The following is a 22,517-nucleotide window of genomic DNA, read 5'->3' on the forward strand; positions in this document are numbered from 1 at the left end:
CTGTTCCGCGTCCGAGAAGGTAATACGTTGTCAGTACGTGTGTGTGTGTTTGCCACCCAAACGTTGATCATCTACGCGTCTCGAGGGAAGGTGATTAACAGCCGTACTACTCCTGTCCCGGTTACTGCGGGCCCTTTAGGGAGCACTGTCTTGAAAGCTCGCGTGTTGAAGACCCCTCTTTCGTATAGGCTGTGAAGCAACGCCTTGGTTTACACGTCGAACTGCGGAATGACCAGATTAGTCTTCACATCCGCGATCTCACTACGTATAACGCACATATCGGGAAAGCGCAGACCATCCAGTCCTGAATTATCAAGCCTATGTGCAGACGGAGCTATAGTTCTAATGCGATAAAGAAGGGCAGTTTCATCGCGATTACATACTTCGGCAACAAAGCAGTCACGTCAAGTTCCGGTATCCTCTTTGCTATCCGCTTAATGCCACAATCAGTTTCGTTAAAAACCCCTGCGGAGGTCTGGGAGAGTCAAGAAACGTAAGGCACTCGGTCCGTCCATGCTTTCTTTTACGGCGAGAATTAACGAGTGCGTCTCCGCGCTGGGCGCCTCGCCACTTCCGCAGACCCGCAGCAGGACGTGTGCCTGGACGAGTCCGGCAAGCCGCACCGCTTGGGAGACGAGTGGGAGACCGGTCAGGGCTGCCTGCGTCGCGTGTGCACGTGCGTGCTTCTGGCCAACGGCTCGGCGCTCGCCGAGTGCGTCGGAGGCTGTCCGCCGCTGTCCGTTACCGTCCGGTCCGCCGACAAGGACTGCCCGCAACCCGTGGTCGTGACACCAGACGACCCGTGCCTCTGCCCTTACGTCATGTGCAACGGTCCGCGAGGCGGTAAGGCTGCGCTCTCGAGAACGGCGTTGTTCGTGGCACGTGACCCGAGACTTGCGATGCCCCCTAACGGGACGCAGAGGGGTGGGGGAATGTGCACTGCCAGCGCATTCTATAACCCGAAAGGCAAAAAAAAAAAAAGCAACTTGAAGTATAACAAAGAACCTCGAGAGGAACCTTAATGATCGCGCAGAGAGCGATGGAACGAGCGATAGACGTGCAACGTTGCGACGTGGGTCCTTCAGTTGTGACCGCGTGACGTTTAGTCGGTGACGTGATCATGTTTTTCGGGCCTAACGGACACAGCCCGGAATGACAGCAGCGCAGCCCCTCGGAGACGAATGATGTGCGCTTTGTGGGTGCCGGCTATACTCGCGAAAGAAGAAAACACAGTGGCTGACTGCACCTCTGGCGCGTATGGACGAGTCAATCTGTGAAAAGTAGCATTTCTGTCCGTGGCCGCGATACTGTGCTCGTCATCCGATGGAGGCTATAGTGGCTTTTCTGAGAGCGAAATTGATGCGCGATTACAAGTGGTGTATCTTTTCCTTCTTTATTCATGTGCATCAGCCTCATCTTTGCTTTCTATTGGTTTCGCACTTCGACATTGAGCAGTTTACTTAAAAAAAAAAAAAAAAGATGGCTCAGTCGCGTCTTTCCGCTTCTCAATTATGTAAAAAAAATACTTCTTTTTCTCTCTCCATTTCCGCTGTTACTTGTTTAGTAGACCACTCTTTACTGCAGCTCTTCATTAATGGGCGATTCAGTAGAATCAGTAAGAATGAATGTACGATGCACTTGCACTGTTGCACCACTACAGCGTCGGCACCCGCGCAGCTCTTTTGCAGTTATTCTGGTCGCCTCCCTACCTTTCCTCTTCCTTCTCCTCTCCCTTGAAAGGAGAGTGGGTTACCGTCTACGGGGTTAATCGCAACTACAAGTTCGAAGTGAAGACAGGGCACTGGGTGGCCCTTCTGTCGTGTTCCTTTCTCTTTGTGCCATGCGTAGTATACGTTCCATCTTTTTTGCCGGGTGAGGAAGACAATCATTAAAGTGAGTGGGGGTGATAACTGCACTGTCACGTGCAGTGTCACTTATTTACCCATTAGACAACACTTGTTGCTGGACAAGTTGGTTCCCCTATCGGGTGCAGCGTTACTAAAAAAATGACACAGACGTCCACATGGCCTTTTGCGATGCATGCAGTTTCGCACTGCTTTGTTTTTGATAGACATTTCATTTTTTCATGGGTGCGTGGCGAGAAAAAAAGAATCAGTAAAATTTGTTTCGAATTGAGGACCAGGAGCCCCGGGAGCATCTTTAATGTCGTTCAGCTGCCTCTAGCTGCTATTTTCTATAGACGACATTTCATTTTGTTTTTCATTTGTGGGCTAACGACCAAAAATGAGTATAGGCGAGTTTGCGAGATACTTACACATGACGTTCCCCCCCTCCCCCCCCCTCTGCAGCGTCAGTACCGGCTCCTCCGCCAAATACCGCCGTGGCCGCTCCCCAGCCTGGCCCGGCCATGTGCAAGTACAACGGGCGGCTGTACAGCGTCAACGAGGAGTTCTACAACGGCTGTCTCGAGGTTTGCCACTGCGGCGCCAACCTCCGCGTCAACTGTGCCATCATCGAGTGTCCGCACCACTTCAACCAGCACTTCAGCGAGTGCCTGGAGTGGGACATCGACCCGGCGTTCCAGCCGTCTCCGCCGAACTGCTGCCCACCGTCCAAGTGCAAGAAAGGTATGGTGTCCCGCTCGTTTTCTTTTTTTGGCTACATACGGCGCACGTTGCTTGAAAAAGAAATACGTGATAGAAGATACTTTGGGAAGTAGTCGGCAGATTGAAAGCTCATGCTAGCGCTGCTTACGTTCGCTCAATCGGGTCGGCAATATTGCGTCTGCTTTGAAGTACAGTTTTTCCACACATAGGCTCTGACAGTCCTTGAATACCGTGTAAGGTATTAAAGGTATTATTAAATGAACGATCTTTCATTTGCCTGTATGATGCTTTGACCTGCTACCTTTGTTTTTCTAAGGTTCAGTGGAGTATTTTAACGAAGCTATTTGTTGGCCTCTTGGTGACAGAAATGACGAAACAGTATCCGATACTTAAGCGACTACTACTGATGAGCTTAACCTGCGAGTGCATCTGAAAACCACGTTGGTAAGAATAAAAAAAAAAGCAATGCTCTTCCTTTTTCGCCAGCACTTAGGTTCTACCTGCACTAAGATCCCTTCCCGCTTTAAGACGCGTCCCTTTTACTTCGTATTGTGTCATGTTAACATGATTTTAGCACGCGTTTTGGTTCTGCTTTCAGCGGTTGGGGCAATATCATAGCACATTGCCAGTGCTTTCTCTTCTCATTTTTTGACTTACACATCCTGGTTGCTTAGTGGTTTTGTCGTTGCGCTGCTAAGCACGCGGTCGGTATCAAATCGCCGCCGCGGCGACTGCATTTCGATTCGGGCCGAATGCAAAAGCGCCCGTGTACTGTGCATCGGGTGCACGGTAAAGAACCCCAGGTGGTCAAAATTAATCTGGACTCCCTCGTTATGGCGTGCCTCAGAATCGCACGTAAGTGGGTCTCAAACTGCTGTACAGCCACTTTCCAGAATGTGTCTGACGTAACTCTCACAGCATAGGTAGCGAGCATGTTGAAGTATGAGTCCGGTGCTTCAGCACAGAAAATGCCTCGTGTTACATGGCTTTGCCGCGAAGGAATGGGCTACACGAAACTCTTACTGCTCGCGATGGCCACCTCAGCCTCAATGAACGATCTTTCATTTTCTAATCTAATCTCTGTTAAGCCACTTGTGTCATTTCAATGGCGTAAGTTTCGCGACTTCTGGCGGATCCCGCAGGAATTGCTGTACAGCAGTTCACGAACGTGTTGAGCCGAACGGCCCTTGGTTCTGACGGAAAAAATTCAGCACTTGGCATTCCTTCGCCACAACAAACAAAAATCTCGCCAGCCCTTATATATACTACTGGGAATCAGCACCCCATAACTCACAGAACGATGTTCTTTCTCTTTTCCCCGCCTAATACCTGGCAGACGGCTCGTGCCTCTTCAACGGCGTCAAGTTCCGCAACTTCCAGCAGATTCCGCAGGAGATGCTCGACTGCGGCAAACGCTGCGTCTGCGTCAACGGCAACGTCTCGTGCGAAAACCGGTGCCCGCCGCTCAACAGCTCGCCGCCCCCGACGCTGCCGTGCCACCCGGCTCAGGCCTACCGCGGTCACCTGCCCGGAGACGAGTGCTGTACCCACTGGATGTGCCGAGAACCCGAGAAGCCCGGTAAGTCGCCGATCTCGGAAACCGTATACAGCGTACAACTTCTGGTCTCAGAACAAGCGTGCACTATGCCTGGTAGTGGTCCCCTCGTAGCGTTACGGACGGGAACGGCCGCCGAGCGGATGGTTTGCGGAACGAGGAGCAGGACTCCTTTTTGTCTAGCTGCGTGCGCATGACGGACGAAAGAAACCACCTCGTTGAGAATGGAGAAAAACGTGGGACATTGATACCAGACGAGTCAGCTTGGGCACTTCGATGTGCCAAGCAGAAGAGGGAGACAAAAAAAAGATATTGTATACAGCACAGAGGCCTTGTGGCTTGCAGTGTGTCTACGTCACCGGCGGGCCAGAAACTGTTTTCCCCGCAGCATTAATCCTCTTTTTACTGAGCAGACGTCGTTGAAAAAGATCTTGCAGAAGTCGTTGCGGAGATTGTTGCAGACGTTGTTGCGGACTTTCCAGAAATGAAGGTGCAGAAGTTGGTACATACGTAACATGCACACTGCAAGACATCAAGTCCTCTTTCTTGATGAGAGTACAGACCAAAACAAAGCAAGTTAAAAGAAAAACGGACGAAAGAGGACAGACATTCTAGCCATCGGCCTCGTCTATACAGTTTTTGTCGTGCTTCGTGTAGCAGTGGTTTCTTTGTGAAGTCATGCCCCTGCGCCGTCGGGATGCAGCTCAGGTTGAGTGAGACAGGGTTCTTTCTTAGCACGAAAGTTTATGTAAAACTGACACCGAGAAAAATTTGATGGACGAAAATTTCCCGGTTGTCTGCGCAGTGTCATATACTGTGCCAGCTATAAATTTGCACTAAATTTCGACTCGCAAGCACGCATTCTGCATGCCTAAAACGCTCTAAACACTCCTTATGGTAAACGTCGCTATACTAAGCCTAAACCATCGAATGAAAATAACGTCTCTGTTCTTAAATGTGCATGCTAAATGGAGAGTCTGCAAGAAAAAAAGAACAGTGCTGCGAACTACCACGTCTCTTGTGACTGTGCATGCCTAAACTACGCGAATCGGCTTCTATAGCAACAAAGAGAGGTTGTAAACTTGCTTTTGAAAGCTGCTTGCCGTCTGTTATAACGCACGCCGCACGATAAATCACGATTATGGCTAGTGAAGACTTCTCAAAAACTAATTCAATTGCTTTTGGCTGAAGCAGTTTTGGTATGGAACTGCATTTGTGAAACATTTCAAAATCGGAAGAAATATTCCAAACTCAACGAACGGTTCTTGGAAAAGGCTGCATTGAGAGATCAATCTGCCGATCCTCCAAACGTGCCGTTCGATGAATGCATGCTCTATAGCTGAGCTGTCGTCACTTCTACAGGAGTGTATTAAACAAAATTAATCGTAACTTCATATGCTGTGGAATAATGAAGTGATCGCCACAATAATTTAATGTGGGAAGCAGCTTTGAAAAGTCTAAATAGTGCACTAAACTTGTCGCAGCTGGTTGAAGCGAGAGATGGAAATGTACCCCTGTCCTTGTGTACCAGCGAACAGGGCCATACGACATGGTTGCCAGAATTCACGCAACACCTTCTTCATAAATACAGAAAAGTAGTCATGGAATCATGATGTACAGACGATAGCTTGCACAAAACGACATTGGTACATTCTAACCTAACCTGCTTTAGAAGGTGCGTCAACTTGAACTGTGCATGATATCGCTTTCAAAATTTTGGAAAATTAATAGGCAGGACGTTGAAAAGCATACACGACCAGAACGAATGACACATTATTAGGCGCACAGAGCAGTTACTAAGCGTTGCGCTACTTTCGTGTGTGTCAGCGGCATTTATCTATTTATTTTTCTCGGTAAGATGTGAAGTCAATTCTTCAGTATTTCAATCAATCAGCAAATCGAACGCTCATCAACTGTTTGGTCATATCAGTGGGCAGATCAGTTGATTACCTTATCAGTCCATTCCGTAGCCTGGATAACTCAATCAATGATACGGTCAGTCGGTCGGTCCAACTGTTGACCGATCAATCACTCAGGCCACCAGTCATACATAGTTACCCAGTTAAGTCACACAGCCGCCCATGAACCTTTCTCTTGGGCTTACTACTACGCCAATATTCATTGCCTCGTAAATTATACAGGAGCTTTGAAACCATCGCCACATTGAGTCCTTACCTACAGGCGCTTTGGGTGTCGATTTCAATAATTCTTGGCCTTAGCTGCTGATGGTTGTCAAAGTTGCACACGGTTAGGCTGATCCGGTCTGTTAGTAAGTCTATAGATGGATGACCGTCCGTCGTCCATCTATAGACTTACTGACAGACTGGATCAGCCTTACCGTGTGCAAAGTCCGTCGATCAATCAACCGATCGGCTGCTCGGTCCACAGACACTCGATCAGTACTGATCGCTCGCAAAGGCGACGAAGCTATCTAGCTATAGATAACAAACGTTATCGCGGAGATGCACGAGCAAAACAAAACAAGCTCGATCGCCATTTTCACTCACGACACGCAAACCAGACCAAACCGATCCAGGCGCTCGGCTTCAACCATCTGCGACAAACCCTCCAGCTTGTTTGTGTCAGCCTAAACCCGGGTGTGTGTGTCTTCTAAACTGCGCCCTCCCGCCGCCGCCGCCTCCGCGGCATGCGCCTCCTCACCCGCACGCGTAGCGGTGCACTGCCTGTTCCACGGCGAGCGCTACAAGCTGCACGAGGAGTGGGAGATGGTCAAGGGCTCCGTGCGCCGCCAGTGCTCGTGCAAGCTGCGCGCCACTGGCGTCGCCGAGGCCGAGTGCACGTCCTCGTGTCCGGCCATCCCCGAGCGGTTCCAAAAGCCGAACCCGCAGTGCCCGCGGCCCGTGGTCGTCACGCCCAACGACCCCGGCGTGTGCCCCTACATTGTGTGTAGCCCCACGCAGCCAGGTAATGACGGTTACCGCGCGGTATCCCACTGTTCGCGGGGGGGATACCGTACAACACAGGTGATTTATGCTAGCCCTCGGTACAAATAAGAGAGAGAGTGAGAAAGGAAAGGCGGGGAGGTTAACTAGGGGCGAGCTTCCGGTTTGCTACCCTGCACAGGGGTGGGGGGAGTTATAGGGGTTGGAAAGAGGGCAAAGAGAGTGGCAGGAAAGCCTGCAGGTAAAATTTCTCAGCGTTAACTTCTTTGCAGCGATTCACTCCTTCAAAGAGTGGTTGTTTGGTCTCTGACCGCGAACGCTGAGAGACGGATTGTGGTACATGTATAACGAATCATTTCTCAAAGTCACCCTTGCAAAGCTCGTTGGAACAAACATACACGTCGAAGTGCTTAATTTCTTTATTAAACTTGAACTTTCTTCGCATTCTTTCTCGGTGATTGGCGCGACTGCTTGATTGGTTCTTTTTTTTTGCCGAGTAAATTAGGCCGATCCCGAAGACGGGTGTATTGAAATCTGAGCCCATCCCAGATAGAGTGTAATCCGTGGTCGCTTTGGGCCACATGATGTGGTCAGGTGGCAGAGTCGCCGCGTATCGCACATCTCCTTCCGCCGCTCTTCCCCGCTTCGTCCTTTAGGTGGTTTACTTTAAAATTCCGTTGAACGGAATTCAAGCGAACTTCAAAGAAGCTAACACGGTCTGTGAAAATCATCATCGACGGTTTCTACCACAATTTGTTTTGTCGGCCTAAACATGTCTCACTTAGGCATTGTATCAGCCGATCTATTACAATTCAGTATATGAAAAGGCCAGTTCACGGAGTCTCAAATACGACTTGTGTGTTGCCGTAAGAGTATACTGTACTGTATACGGTAGACAAACACACGTACATGTATACACTGCATGCGGAACTGCCACTATAAGTGCGAAAGTAGCCTATAGATTGTCTACACACTTCAAATAGACTGTGTCGTCTCAGACGTATTTTGTCATCAAATATGTCCATGCTGACGCGTTGTTTGTAGAAAGTCTGCAGAAAATTGACGTCGGAAGGGTACAGTATAACACAGGCTTTCTACTGACTGGGCGAAAGGAACGCTACCAAAAGTAAAACAGAGGTAGACTTACTGTAATTTCAAGAATTACACGCCCACGCAATTCGTGGACTGCTGTGTAACAGTCCACCTATGCACTTTTGAAGTGCAAGTCTTTCGTAGCAAGATTTATGAGAAGCATTGCTCTTTAAACTGTCATTTATCTAAATTGCACAGGCTTAAGCATCGCGGTAGAGAATGGTATTGTTTCGCGGAATGAAGGGTGGTCAATGTGATGCATGATTGTTTTGTTTATTCACGCTGTAAACATTTCGCAAGTGCTTGGCAGAGAGGAAGAGAGAGCAAACATGCGGTGTAGTGAAACGTACGAATGAACGAACGTGAAGGCTTGACAAATGGGCTAAACATCAACACATTCACCGAAGCTTAAGCATGACTTCAAAGTAATTCTAAGGCAGGTCGTAAGATACGAAAAAATTATCCAAATGACGGCAAGTACATGTATTTGTCGGCACTCTGGTATGGATTCGTCAGTACAATAATTTGGGGCTTCATTTATAGCCCTTTGACGTGCAGACTGTTTGCCTCTTTTACCGGAACATTTGTTTAAAGCAGTTCAGTATTAAACAATTAGAACAAGCTCAGTTTATTACGCATTATTTAGAGTATATAGAGAATTGAGTATTATCAAGGAGGACATGTAACTAAGCCTAAATATTGTGGTTGAAATGCTCACCGCAGGTAAATTCGTTTGAAGACAAGGTCTTCTTAGCTCACTTCACAAGGAGTTGGTCTGTCTGGGATCTTGGTATCTTGCAAGCACTTTTAGCAAAAACATGGCCATTTCGCACCTTCAGAGCGTCGTGTTGAGTTGAAAACGGTATCAAAGTCCAGTGTCAACGAAACAAGAAGAGTGAATTTGTTACAGAATGGGTAAAACTAACGGTACATCGGTACATGCGTAATTACGCCAATATAGTCAAAACTTGCCCACTTGCGCTGTACTCCTGTAAAGGGTGCATGACTGCAGGTATACGCATGTTGAGGCGAAGCCTCCGTATGGCACACTTTTTTTTTCTGAAATGGAGCGAGTTTGCTTGGATTTAGCAGGGCTCACGCGATGCCATGGTGTTCGGAAGCTGGCTTTACCGGTGCCCACACGAAGCGAGCTCAACCTAGGGCAAAATTAATGATATGGGCATATTAGGCCATATGCGTAACCTAAAAGCTCGCTTCTCCACTTATCTTATTCAACGCAGCCAACAAGGCGAACCTCGGGCTAGAATTTTAATTGAAGTGCCAACATACCGGTTAATTATATCACTCCTGGCGCTGTCCGTTCCCTGCAGAGTTCAAGGATTCAAAACGTGTTTTTCAGCTTCATCAATGCTGCTAGCTGGAACGCGGCCATCTTGATTAGGCAAAGTTAGCTCTGTGGGAAACTGAACTTACAGACTTTTTCATATTGTCTATTAGCGCCATTATACCATAAATTGGCCACATTGCACCATAGACTGCACCATCTCTAGCATCGACCCACGTCGTCTCCTGGTCAAAAAAGGGTCAACGAAGTGTCGACACTAAAGAACACAAGGTCGACCTAATTACGCGCGAATTATGCGGATTACGTAAGATACGGAAAAGCGAAGACTGAACATAAAGATAGATTAGAGGCGTGTAATCAGCATTTATTCATACTCATTTCATTCTCCATAGACATCGACCTTATCTTCTTTAGCGTCAACACTTGGTTGACCTTTTCTTTTTGAGTATTTTGTTCGTTTAAACCAAATTTTCCAGTCAGCAGTTTCCCGAAAAAGAAAATGAACCTTGGAACTGAGAAATTTAGTTGAAATAGTTACTGCTATGTAATGGTGTGGCGATGAAAGATCAGCCGAAAAGAAGCTGCACAGTGGAATCTACAAGCACGTCGGACGGCTGAACGTTGTACTAACCGTTACTGACATGCTCTCTAAACGCCATTCGGGCAGTTCGAACAGCGGAGTGTTTCGCTTGGTAATTGTAGTATGAAACTGCGTAGCTTGGAAGACTGCACATTGTTGGGTTGTAGCGTGTAGAGGCAAGGAAGAACGTGTAGCGCAGGCGCTTGCACAAACCAAGAAGACCAATGCAGTGTTGATTGCAAATACAAGATAATTAAAAAAATTCGACACAACGGGATAGATTGCAAATACGTGAATGAATTAATTAATGATAAATGAATGAATCAGCAATAAATGAATGAATAAATAAATAACTAACTAAATAAGTAAATAACTAAATAAATAAATTGAAACAATCAATAAATACAGAAGAAGGCTAAAGCAGGGCACTCTACAGCAAAGACGACAATGTGCGCAAGATTAAGAAAGCACTTAGACTTCAAACTTCCTGCTTTCAATGCTGTGATGAAACTCCTGCAGAGTAATGCGGATGCAGATACGTATCGTGCGTCGGCTGCCAGACGATGGCGAACCCGTTGCAGGACTGTCGTGCGTAAAGCAGCAGAAACGTGGTATGCACGATGCGGCGTCCGGTATGACGTGTGGCAGGTCTGACAGGCGGCTGTTGGAGGCCGCTGCTGTAACCTGCCGCAACCTAATGACACCTGTTGTAATGTTGCTGGATGCGACTGTTGGTATCACAGGACTCATTCGTCCGAACACACAAGAAATCGAAAAACGTGTCTCGTGTAGTTACAAGAATAGCAGCGGAAGATAAGTAGCTGTGCTGTTATACAATGGGTCCTGTTTATAACGGTCGTTAGAGATCAGCACTAAATCAGTGGGGACTGCTCTAGTAATCTTTAAATTCTCTAGCGCTATTATTCGGCGGAGGAAAGTTTGTTACTGTAAGAGAAATCGAAGGCCTAGTATTCTGCTCAAGATTCACGCCAAGAGCGCGGTGCCTGGATGTCGGTGTGACATCATAGATTTCAAAGCACTTTTGCGTATTTGCGCCGCTTTATTCTTGGGGTAAAAAAAAAACATAAACATTTCCAATACTGAGTCTTTCGTTGTTTTGTAATGCTTCGAAATGCTCGCTTATTGACTGATAATTAACCGCACCCGATCAGCCTCTGCAAAATCTTATGACATCACGTCACGACACTAGAACTAGTGCACCAACTTCAAGGTGGCGTCGCCACCTGGTTTCCCGCTCTTTCAGCCTTTTTGCTGCCTTGCCGAGCGTGCACGCGCGTCAAGTCTAGCTTTTTCTTTCTCCGTGTCCAAGCAGTGTAAGACATATCAGTCCAAAGTTTAGCGTGGCATTCCTTCTTCAGTAATTTCTTGTAGCGAGCAACGACCGCCCTGTACTCACTGTGTTGCCACTCTCTTCGGCGACAGGCAAGGAACTGCAGAACGTCAGCGTCGTCGCCGTCAACTCGACCGCGATACGGGTCCGCTTCACGCTGTCCAACATCCTCATCGGCCTCGTGGGGCACGCCGAGCTGCACTTCACCACGGACCCGCTCACGCCACGCGAGACCTGGAGCACGCAGAAGTTCGCTCGGCCCAAGAGGCTGTTCGACACGGCGAACATCGAGTACTACCTGCCCGGCCTGCGTCCGGACACCACGTACTTCTTCCAGATACAGATCATCATCGACTCCCTCCAGTCCGGCCCGGAGAGCCAGGTCTTCAAGCTCACCATGCCGCCCGGTGCGTACACTTTTGGGGTGGACTCTTTGGCGAGGAGACGTTGTTTCCGCGGTTCAGCTGCTGCCTCGTGCTTTGCGAAGATTAAGCTGGTCTCTAAGCTGGATTGACATGACGGGCCGAATGACTGGTTTAGTCTGCCCGCGAGCCTGGTTATGGACCTTAAGGGGGAGGGGTATGGTAAACAGACCACAGTATCTATTTTTAGGTTTTAGTGCCAAAACGTTACGTGCTACCCGAGGAACAGGGTAGTGCAGTGGCGAGCGGGGACGACCAATACAAGTAATTTAAAAATGGCGACAAAGCCGAGCCGTGCACTCTTGTATTTAACTAAGGAAGCCACTGTGAACGCAAACGCCGACTCTCTACTGAAGCTTTATTAAAAACACGTAGGTAAAATACCACAGACGTGAGAAAGAGAAAATGAGAAATGGAGAAATACCATCTAGGTCCAACTTTCCGTATACTTACGAGAAATACTTTTATTGCTTTGCTGCAGAACCTACGACGACGACTACGGTGCCTCCGCTGCTGCTGCTGGACATGATGATGGCCGTGAACAGCATCGACCCGCACACGGCGAAGGTGTCCTGGAGGCCACTGGACAGCCGTGAGAAGAAGTACGTGGACGGCCTGCAGATTCGCTACAAGATGAACGGCCAGGATCACGCGCCATGGAAGACCACGCCCATGATCCACAGGTAAACAGTGTGTATCTATGAATCGCGCGCAAAGAAAACAAAAGGCAAGGAATGACGAAGGCTGTGGAAATACTGATCTTTTTTTTGAAAAATATAAAGCGAGATAAATATTGTAGTTACCGGATTACAGTCCGTGGACTATTGACACGTTTAAATGTAGGATCGTTGCGTATTGCGGACCATCTATCGGACCGGAGAGTACTCGGCTCAAGTTTTTTAGGAGAAACGAGACCTAACTGCGTTTTCGAGATTTTACAGCTCTACATTACGTAGCGCGTAATTACATTAATTAGCGCGTGCGCTGGTAGCCTTGAATTCTTGTCAGAGTGCTTGCCATGCTTTCCTATTGAAGAAACGGACCGTGACAGCATACTGCATACTGCGAACGTGTGTTTCAACAAAATTAACATTTTCCCTCTATTTAGCCTGAATCAAACCACCGTGCTTAAAAAGATTTAATTGCAACTTCAGAAAGACTAAATGGTGAACTATGGCTATAGCGAAGATATTTTCATCGTGAATATTTTTCTCCGTCTCCACAACTTTGCTATAACAAAGTTATACCGCAATCAAGCAACCTTTAGTGTTTACTGTTTCTTTTGTTGAGAGAGAGAGAGAAACATCAAACATAGCCCGCGCAAGGATTCATCGCGCCAGCGACTTCTTCCCAAAATACATTCAGCTCACTCTCATTATGGAGCTTCGGATAAACTGCGAGACTGCTGAATGTCATTTCCACCGGCTGAGACGTGCATTTTCACCGCGTCCGCCTTAATAAAGCTCGACCGGAAAATCGATGCGCACTCTCGAACTCCCCGCATCACCTAACTGTCCAACTGAGAAAACCTTCGACAGCCTATTGCGTCCTGCTGCCCGAGAGACAAACAGCTCCGGGGTATAGCTCCTTCGCGATGATCTATTGACCCTGGCTATCTCATTTACAGCCTGATTGCCTCTTGGGTTTTCTTCCATATCCAGTGCTATGTAGAGCCTTGGCGTACGCAGAAGAGACTCGCTACCGTGTGTATCCGAGTATACCTCAGAGCTTGTCACTACACAGTATTGTAAAAAATCAATCAATCAATCAATCAATCAATCAATCAATCAATCAATCAATCAATCAATCAATCAATCAATCAATCAATCAATCAATCAATCAATCAATCAATCAATCAATGTGGGTTGATCTTTATAGAGTCAAAACAATGCCCACATAAGCCCGATCAATCAAGCCGTGCCTGAAGTCGCTTGGAAATATCGTGCGTCGGAGAAGGTTATGTTGGTCACGGTCATTCTGAGCGTTAACAATTGCCACACTGGAAATAGATTGCTGCTAACTTCATCTCGCCTCCCTGTGATCTGCGAAAACCTGAAAAGAACGTGTACCTTATGAAGTTGAGATCAAGCTGTTGTATTCTATCAGGCTGCCGTAGCGACTGTTTGTCGCGTTCAAATTTTCTTTAGTTTACTCGACGCTTACATGATTTGTCGTGTCTACCATACAGAGAGCTTTGATAGTCGTCGAAATCATACTGGATCGAAAGTTTCGTGTGCCATCTAAGCCCACATCGGTGAAGTCACTCGTGCTTGAACTATATGACTTTTTTGGTGCGGGGACTCGATCTTCGTACGGTATACGATTTGCGTTTAATCAAATGCGGCGCAATGTATCCATAAGCATATTTAACAGGGATAAGCGGGCTAGTTGGTGGTCGTTAATGGAATGCATCATGCAACCGCACTGAAAAACAAGGGACAAGGAAGGAACACACAAGACAGGCGCGGATTGGTTTCCTTCTCCCGTTCTTCGAACATAAGGGGGCTCTGTACATTCGCGAGCAATCTATATGCGAATGAACGCGGTACACTTCGCAGGGACCGGACGTCGTACCTGCTGCAGGACTTGGAGCCCAGCGCGTCGTACCTGATCGATATGCAGTTCGCCGTGCCCGAGGGCCTCCCGACGCGCATCGAGTCGTCGCAGCACGTGGAAATGAGGACCGCTCCGGTGCCCAAAGGTGAGGAGTTGAATCTGCCGTGCCTCTGGTCGAAGCTAGCTCAGGCTAGCGCTGTTGGAACTGGGCATTGCGGAGCCTGGGTTGTGATCCGGGAGAGCTCCATGGGAATCCGCAGAGACCAAAACCGAGAAGATAAAAAAAAAAAAAAAAAGCGGCGTAGTTATTTGTGAAACTAAGCACGAAGTATCGATCCGTGGCATAATTATTGGGTCAATGCCTGTTGCAATCATTATGCAACCTTTTCATTTTCTTTCTTTCTCTCTGTGTCACAAGAAGCAGAAGAAAGTGTAGATATATGTACAATGGTGAAAAACGCGGCATGGTATCCCGTAGATGTACCGATAATATGCCAACTGTCAATCCAAACGAGTATGTATATGAGATGAAAAAAAGAGATCGAAAGGGGTAGGTTAGCCTGCGTTATGCCGACACTTAATGGTTACTCTGTTCATGTTAATGCGCTGTAGGCTATGTGCGTTAACTTATTCTGCAAAACTGCGTGCATAAATGTAAACAACTACAGTCAAGTTCCTACATAATGAATACCCATATGACGGATTATCGGCCATAACAAGGAAAATTTAGACAGCTTATCGCAGATATTCGCGTGTAACCACTCTATGCTTACAATAAATATCGTATATGACGAAGCTATTTTCGTGTCGGTTAAGATTTATCAAGATACGAATCTGAAATTGTACGTGTTTCAGAGACCAGGAGTTGCCGACGTTGTATTTGTGCAAATGTCTATATCTATACCGCGTCAATAATAATAAAAAATAGGACACGTGTAGCACGCAGCGTTCAAGCGCACGCTGTAATGACTGAGACGTTATTGACCGTGTTTGGCGCATAGGCGTCTGTAAGTGTACGTAGCTCACTGTCAGTGGTTTTTGTCATTGCCCGCGTCGTTGTCGTTGCTTTTGTTGTCTTCACTGTGGCTCTTGTTTATTAATTGCGAAAGACGGGAATCTTGGTCGAATTAACAGCTAGCGATCCCAAAATCATAACTACAAAGCTATAAGCAAGATCGATATAGAAGAATGAGGGGCAACGAAAATTTTTCGTACTGGGTCTACGAAAAAAAAAAGGAATCTCTATCACAATACCCAGTCATAAATGTATAATCATCATACGAAATTCAGATCCATGGGGTGGTCAATGACAAGCACCTGCAGCCTCCAACGATGACGTCAGTGCTGAGTTGTGTTCCTATGTGCTTCGTGCAGCTGATATGGTGCGCATGGCCATGTTACAGTTACAGGCTGCCAGCAGATAAAGAGCTGTTCTCCGCAAAATGAAACATTATTAGTGATTTTTGACTGGTACCTCACGTTCAAATAGGAATGTACGAACGGTGATTTGAGAGATGGAAATATAGCCGAATATCGAATACTCTTCGAATACTTTTCGCATAACGAACGGCAGTTGTCGCAGTTAATGTAGAACGATGTTCGCACCATAACATTCGTAACGCTAGCTCGTTTCTGTCATTACATTGGGTGTTATAAAGCGTTGTTCTTTAAAAAACACAAATTGAGCATCAGGAACAAATAAGCTGTTTGTTCGCATACACAGGACTCTTCGCAGAGTGTTAATGATCGCTGTTCACTCGATAGAGTGTGGCTTCCTGGACGCAGCAGCCTGCTTGGCTACGTAGGCTGTCGTGCTACAATACATACGTTTTGCCAGCAAGGACGATATTTATCGCACTTTCACTGCAATTTTATGTTTGATTGCGCACAGTGGCCGTTTTAAGGTAGTCAGAAATCATTAAAAGGAGATGCTCACAGTTACAAATGATGAGCATTCGATTAGAGGACCGAATCGTGCAAGACAGAGTTCTAAAAGTACTTTTTTGAATATTCGCTCGTACGCGCCTAGATTGAAGTCATCGCAGACGGGTTTATTGCAAGCCCTAAAATGAATCGCTGCTTCCTCGCGCAGACGAGTACCAGTTCGAGTTGATCGTGAACGTGAAGAGGACGGAGCAGTACTCGGCTTCGCTCGTGCTGGACGGCATACCGGATCCCATCACCAAGTACGTGCACGTGTTCAACGTCATGTACAAGAGCGAGGCGGCCGCCGAGCACATTCAGCGCTTCATGGTCCTCAAGGAACCCAAGATCTTGCTGGAGGACCTCAAGCCCGGACAGAGGTGATCAATCAATCAATCAATCAATCAATCAATCAATCAATCAATCAATCAATCAATCAATCAATCAATCAATCAATCAATCAATCAATCAATCAATCAATCAATCAATCAATCAATCAATCAATCAATCAATCAATTATGCAATCAATCAATCAATTATGCAATCAAATATGCAATCAGTCAGCCAATCAATTATGCAATCAGTCAGCCAATCAATTATGCAATCAGTCAGCCAGTCAATTATGCAATCAGTCAGCCAATCAATTATGCAATCAGTCAGCCAATCAATTATGCAATCAGTCAGCCAATCAATTATGCAATCAGTCAGTCATTCAGTTAGTCAATCAGTCAGTCATTCAATGAGTCAACCAGTCAGCCAATCAATGAGTCAATCAATCAATCAATCAATCAATGAATCAATCAATCAGTCCGTCAATCAATCAATGAATCAATAAAAGAATCAATCAGTCAGTCAGTCAGTGAATCAATCAATCAAATTTGTAAAAATTTGTTTTTTTCGCGTTTAAACATTTAAAACCATCCTCGACCAGATTAAAGTGCACTTTAGAACTTCCGTTCACTCCGACAGTTGTTTCTGGGATGGTGATAAATGGCATGAAGCTACTTGTGGCGCATTGTTGGTGCGAAAGGGTTTTGTGGCGTAGCTTTTCTCACACGGTGGTGGCCCCGTCGCTCAGGTACAAGGTGTGGGTGGATGCCTACCTGACCAACGGCAAGACGACGACGTCCAACATTCTCGACTTCCACACCAAGCCGGGTCCACCGCCAACCACGACGACGACGTCGACCACGACGAGCACGACAACCGAGTCGAACGAGATCGAAGGTGGGAATCACTTGTGCACGATGGATCCACCGAATGAGATGACAAGAAATTTTTTGGGCTTCCTACTAGTAGAATAGAACACTATCGATTTAGACTGCTGGGCCTGGTGCCAGATGACCGAGTGTAGTCGGTATGTCCAGTACTGTAATTTGAGCAAATAGTGCTGCGCTGCACCCGAACCTTTTCCACTGCTTTCCGTGGGGACTTGCATGACGAGGCAAGATCCGATGCACGATTTGCCCATTCGCAGACGACAGATTCAGGTCGCAGGTGACGTTGGCACCGAGATTTTCAGCTCAGGCGCGACGTGGGCATTGCGAGCGTTTGTGGCTCGCTCGTACACGAAAGCTACAAAGAAGAAGCAGATGCGCTGTTTTCTGCCTTGCACTGGTAGCTAACTTCGGTGCAAGTCACGTGTTTCTTTTTTTTTTAGCATGGGCACGATCTATCTGACAGCGTCCCTTTTTACAAAAGCTGGGCCCCCTTCGCACACCCGCAATTTATTTTCATCTGTTTGTTTACATCATACTGCAGGCCTTGTGGCCCAAGCAAGAGGGGTAAAGTACACTGACAAATGCGCAACACAAAAGACTAGCGCCCTGACCTAGCATTACCAGAAAATGAAAGTGCAAGGAAACAATAAAACAACACAAAACAGCAATTTGACTTCGAAACAGCTATTGAGAACCCGAGATTCGAGTCATTATCCACGGAGTTTAAGACGACGAAAAGGCATGGCATTCCATTCTTCGGTAGGATCACTTATCACGTATAACATCTTTGACAACGCAATGAGGCGCACACTACAGACCACTGCTCCGGACTTGGCTAAACGGGTGCGTAGGCAACGTAAAGGCAACACGCGCATCGCTGCTTGCACGGCGACGACTTACAATAATGGAGACGTCTTGTTTGCACGCTATGCACGAAAACGAGGATTACTGGCCTGCTACTCTCGGAGGACTTAGTTTATTTGCAATATAACATGCGTGCGCATTTGGTTTTGAGGGCTGCGTACAATTCGATGCACTGCCAAAGGGAAAGTGCACTCAATACCCCGCAGCGATGTGGACATTTGGGTGAGTCAGTTGGCAACCATTTTGCTCGCAGCACGGCAAGCGCGTAAGCAGAGAGAGAGGGAGAGTGAGACTGTTTTGTTTCCTTGCTCGGTGTCATTACCTCGCTGTTGTTTTATAGGCCAAATAAATGCCAACAGTCTATGGTCGATGACAGCTCTCATGAGTTGGAAAAAACACGCAAACAAATACATTTATGCATAACTGTACGCCCGAGGAGTATGGGCCTGTTCTTTTCTATATTGACGAAGAAATCTTCAAGTTGTGGTAGCTTTAATACCGTTTAGGCGTTCCCTAGAAAGTAGACCACACTGCACATGCGCAAACGCCGTCGTGTTTGGATCGGAACAGGACAGTGAATGATGACGCGCCGTGCCCTCCTCCTCCTCTTTTCCCTCCTCCTCCTTCGACCCCAACAGACAGCAAAGCCGTGGCCCTACACAGCGTGCACCAGGACAACAGCACGGCCGAGGCGTACTACATCGCCCTCATCGTGGTCGCCATAGTCGCCGCGGTGGCCGGACTCGCGTTCGCCGTCGTGCTGGTGCTGCTGCTGCGGAGGCAGTCCACGGCCAAGGCGCCCATCACGCGGAACCCGTCCGAGTCCGCGTACGACAACCCTACTTACAAGGTGCGCGAGATCCTTACGCTTTTTTTGCTAATGACGCGCGTGTTTTTCTATCCTAGTGAATGTCGCGCGATCGAGTAATGAACAAAAACAACGAGAAAAAAGAAAGAAGATGCGGTAGGCCGAATGAACAAATGAGGGAATCAGCCAGTTAGTCAATCGTTTCTGACCGACTGGTTGTCAGCGAAGGATTGAGCCAGTCAATCAAGCGATTCAACAAATTTTATGAAGATGCCGACCCCGGAATAAGCAAGTGAGTCGGCGAATCAGCGCCATTTGCCGAATAACCGGCACTGATCGACAGAAGTAACCAGTCAACAAATCGATTAATTGGTGAAATTTACCTAATTATGCATATATGACTGAATCATACGTTCAATCAAATGTATCTCATTACCAATGAATGAATGAATGAGCTTCTCAATCAGCCGAATCGCACTGGTTGCACGACTCAGCAGCATAGCAGACGACCGAACCAGCCAGTGTGGGCACGAACGTTCCACAGAAGTCACGTGACTGCCACGTGACGGCGTTCTGTGTCATGACGCCGCTATGCATACACCTCTTGATAAATGAAACCAAAACTTGCTCGTAGAAAGGCTTCAGAGTGAAATAATTAGGGGACGCTTTGAGGCTTGCCAGTATATAATTTGCGGTATTCTGCTCGACAATCTTAAAAAAAAAAAAAAAAAAAAAACACTAGTACAGCCGTGTAATAGCTTCTCTAAACCACGTAGTTCAATTATGGAAATCTAAACGCAGAACGACAATGAACCGAACGTTTGCTGGCAGTGAAATGACTGTTTCGATTATTCTTTTTCCTTACAGACTTACGATGGAGAGAAGCCCGAAGAGAAAAACGGAAATGTGCAAGCATGACTGCGCAACTAGAGAAATAGTCTTCACGCTGAGCGTTATTGTAATATAGCATTAGTACATATATAAATATATATATATACTATAATGTTCATAATTTCCCCCTGACACATGATTGTACATACGATGACAGCAAGAGTGACGTTATAAGCATTCTTGCTTTTTCCCGTGAAAAAGAAAAGAAAGCGCACAACTAACAAAAGGACTGTTGATGTTGCTGGTGGGGTCGTATTTTTTTATAGGTAGGACGACATCTCTTGGCAGTCTTTCGGACAGTACTGCGCTAACTGCATGTGTGTGTACACAACCAGCCAACGTGGAATGCGTCGATAAGAGATTAGATATATTCAGATTGAACGTGTGCTGACTTGCCGACAGTTTGACTGTTGTTGCCTGAGATCGTGCCAACGGAGTGCCCGTATGACGAGATCCGTTAGGATGGCAATTTAGAGCATCTAACGATGTTTAGGAGAGTACCGAACCAGTTCTGTTTAGTCATAGGCGATATTTTTTTTCCCCCTGGGACGCATATTTCTAAATATTTGCTTCGTACGTCTGAGCCCGTGTACCTTCCTATATACCAGTGCGTACAAAAGGTCATGCTGAAGTGCAAAAGCTGACTGCTGCTTACATAACACATCAAACATTGTTAGACGGCAGCTGTATAGTTGCGTATTATTTTTTCTTAGTCTCCTTTTACGCCGACGTTGTGCGCCTGTAGGCTGCAAAAGTTATTGTCACGTGACCCACAACGACTTACGGTAGACTGCTTCGTCCTCGCTTTTGAGGAGCCGCAATTATACCATGACGAAGCAACTTTTGTTGTGTTGTGACCAGTGATGACGTGTATGTTGTACTCGATACTTTGCTGCAACTTTCACGTACTCATATGCACTGAAACGGTCAGTCAGCAGTTCTATTTTAACACAATGGATGTCACTTTCCGAAATGCTTCTGTACATAAAACTATTTGTCCTGATGTTTTTTTTTTTGGAAAGCCGCACGCGGTGCTAGCGGTTTTCGGCTATGTAAAGCCAGCAAAGGAGATTTACATGCATTCCTTCAAATTTGCATAGTTTGTCGAGTCCACGGCTTGCAGACAGTGCACGTGAACAAGCCCCCCGCTTTGACTTAACGCTAACGTTTGCATTGAGCGACGTCTATTAGCAGGCCCGCCCTGCTGACTGCCTGTCAACATCGTTTTATATTACCCTTGAGATCACAGATGAAAGCTTCCCTAGACCTTTGTCACCGGTGACTTTTGTACACTGCCAATTGCAAGCCGCCTCACAAAAAGAGTCGGCAGCTTTCCTTCCACTATGTCGACCGCATTGGCACAATATGTCAGTGTTATAAAAAAAACAAGCCTAACATTTCATATCAGTGTGAAAGGTATATATTTTTTTCTTGGCTGCCATTCTTTCTGTAACCGTTTGCCATTCTAACATTGCTTGAATGAAACTAGCGTTCAATGCGAATGGTCGGTGTGTCCCTTGTTCCTTCGTAACTACCACTTAATTTTATTTGAGACCCAGCCAAGCTTGGGCTCTTGTAATGCCATACAGAGTGTGTTTAGGACTACGCTTAATACGTGTGCTGTGAGCTGTTGCTTGACATTCCGAATGCTGGATGCGTGGTAAAAAAAAAAAAAAAAGGGTGTGCTTGCTTTCGTTTAGTTTATTGTTTTGCTTTTTTTTACGAACAGAGAACGTTGCCGTATCAGTCTGTTTCAATTGTTTGTTTGTTAAGTGGTGAGTCGTGTCGGCTTAGCACGTTGTGCATTTGTGGAGCGCTGTTCTTTACAGCCTAAGATTGAGTGAAGCGTGTGCCTGTGCGTGCGTTGTGATTGTACATATTAAATGTTATCAAAGCTATCGGAGAACAAAGAAGAGTACGTGTCATCACGTGTTTTTTCTTGAAAGAGAAGAAATGTACGTGTGTATTGATGTGTACAATAAATCTATTGTGTGAAAATAAATCTGTATAGCTGTCCAGTTCTTTTTGTTCTTTTCCTTTATCCTCGACAGGTGCGCATTTCCAGAACAACACCCATAATTGTATTCGCGCTATCGCAGTAAGCGAAAGGAGTCATTTTGCCGGACAGTAAAGACAGCGGGAATAACCGTTCACAATGAAGCGGGATGATAATGATCTACAGATCGCAAAAAAGAAGAAAATGTTGAGCCGCGAATATACTTGTACAAATGATTTGCTTTCGACAAGATTTGAAGCTCAATATTAGGTTTGTCGAGGAGATAATTCGATAGTTTTATTACCGGAATGTATTTCTGATTTGTTCTGCAGTGTGCGATTGTGTTCTATGAAAAAGCATATCTCGTTTCCCTAAATAGCACATTCGAAGAAATCGTTGGAATACCGGATGACAAGGTTGTATTGAAGGCGCTCACTTTGTTTTGATTTGAAGGGCATTCTGCTCTCAGAATTTTTTCTTGTA

The 22,517-nt window shown here is 46.5% G+C and overlaps 1 protein-coding gene across 5 annotated transcripts in view; it reads left to right on the top strand.

Moving 5' to 3' along the window:
- The window catches only part of LOC126533874 (uncharacterized), a 160,133-nt gene extending 138,093 nt beyond the window's left edge, over window positions 1-22,040 (top strand). For 3 of the 5 annotated variants that reach the window (XM_050181067.2, XM_050181068.2, XM_050181069.2), the window contains 11 exons: window positions 580-843; window positions 2,310-2,588; window positions 3,904-4,146; window positions 6,796-7,047; window positions 11,447-11,761; window positions 12,258-12,459; window positions 14,335-14,477; window positions 16,425-16,635; window positions 17,334-17,482; window positions 18,978-19,189; window positions 20,015-22,040. In XM_050181067.2, the coding sequence (XP_050037024.1) occupies window positions 580-843; window positions 2,310-2,588; window positions 3,904-4,146; window positions 6,796-7,047; window positions 11,447-11,761; window positions 12,258-12,459; window positions 14,335-14,477; window positions 16,425-16,635; window positions 17,334-17,482; window positions 18,978-19,189; window positions 20,015-20,065 (2,321 nt within the window). In that variant the 3' untranslated portion in view covers window positions 20,066-22,040. The remainder of the gene's footprint in view (window positions 1-579; window positions 844-2,309; window positions 2,589-3,903; window positions 4,147-6,795; window positions 7,048-11,446; window positions 11,762-12,257; window positions 12,460-14,334; window positions 14,478-16,424; window positions 16,636-17,333; window positions 17,483-18,977; window positions 19,190-20,014) is intronic. The other 2 variants (XM_050181070.2, XM_050181071.2) reach the window with 2 other exon arrangements.
- The last annotated feature ends 477 nt before the right edge of the window (window positions 22,041-22,517 follow it).

Source organism: Dermacentor andersoni, chromosome 7, assembly GCF_023375885.2.
Source record: "Dermacentor andersoni chromosome 7, qqDerAnde1_hic_scaffold, whole genome shotgun sequence".
Lineage (NCBI taxonomy): Eukaryota > Metazoa > Arthropoda > Arachnida > Ixodida > Ixodidae > Dermacentor > Dermacentor andersoni.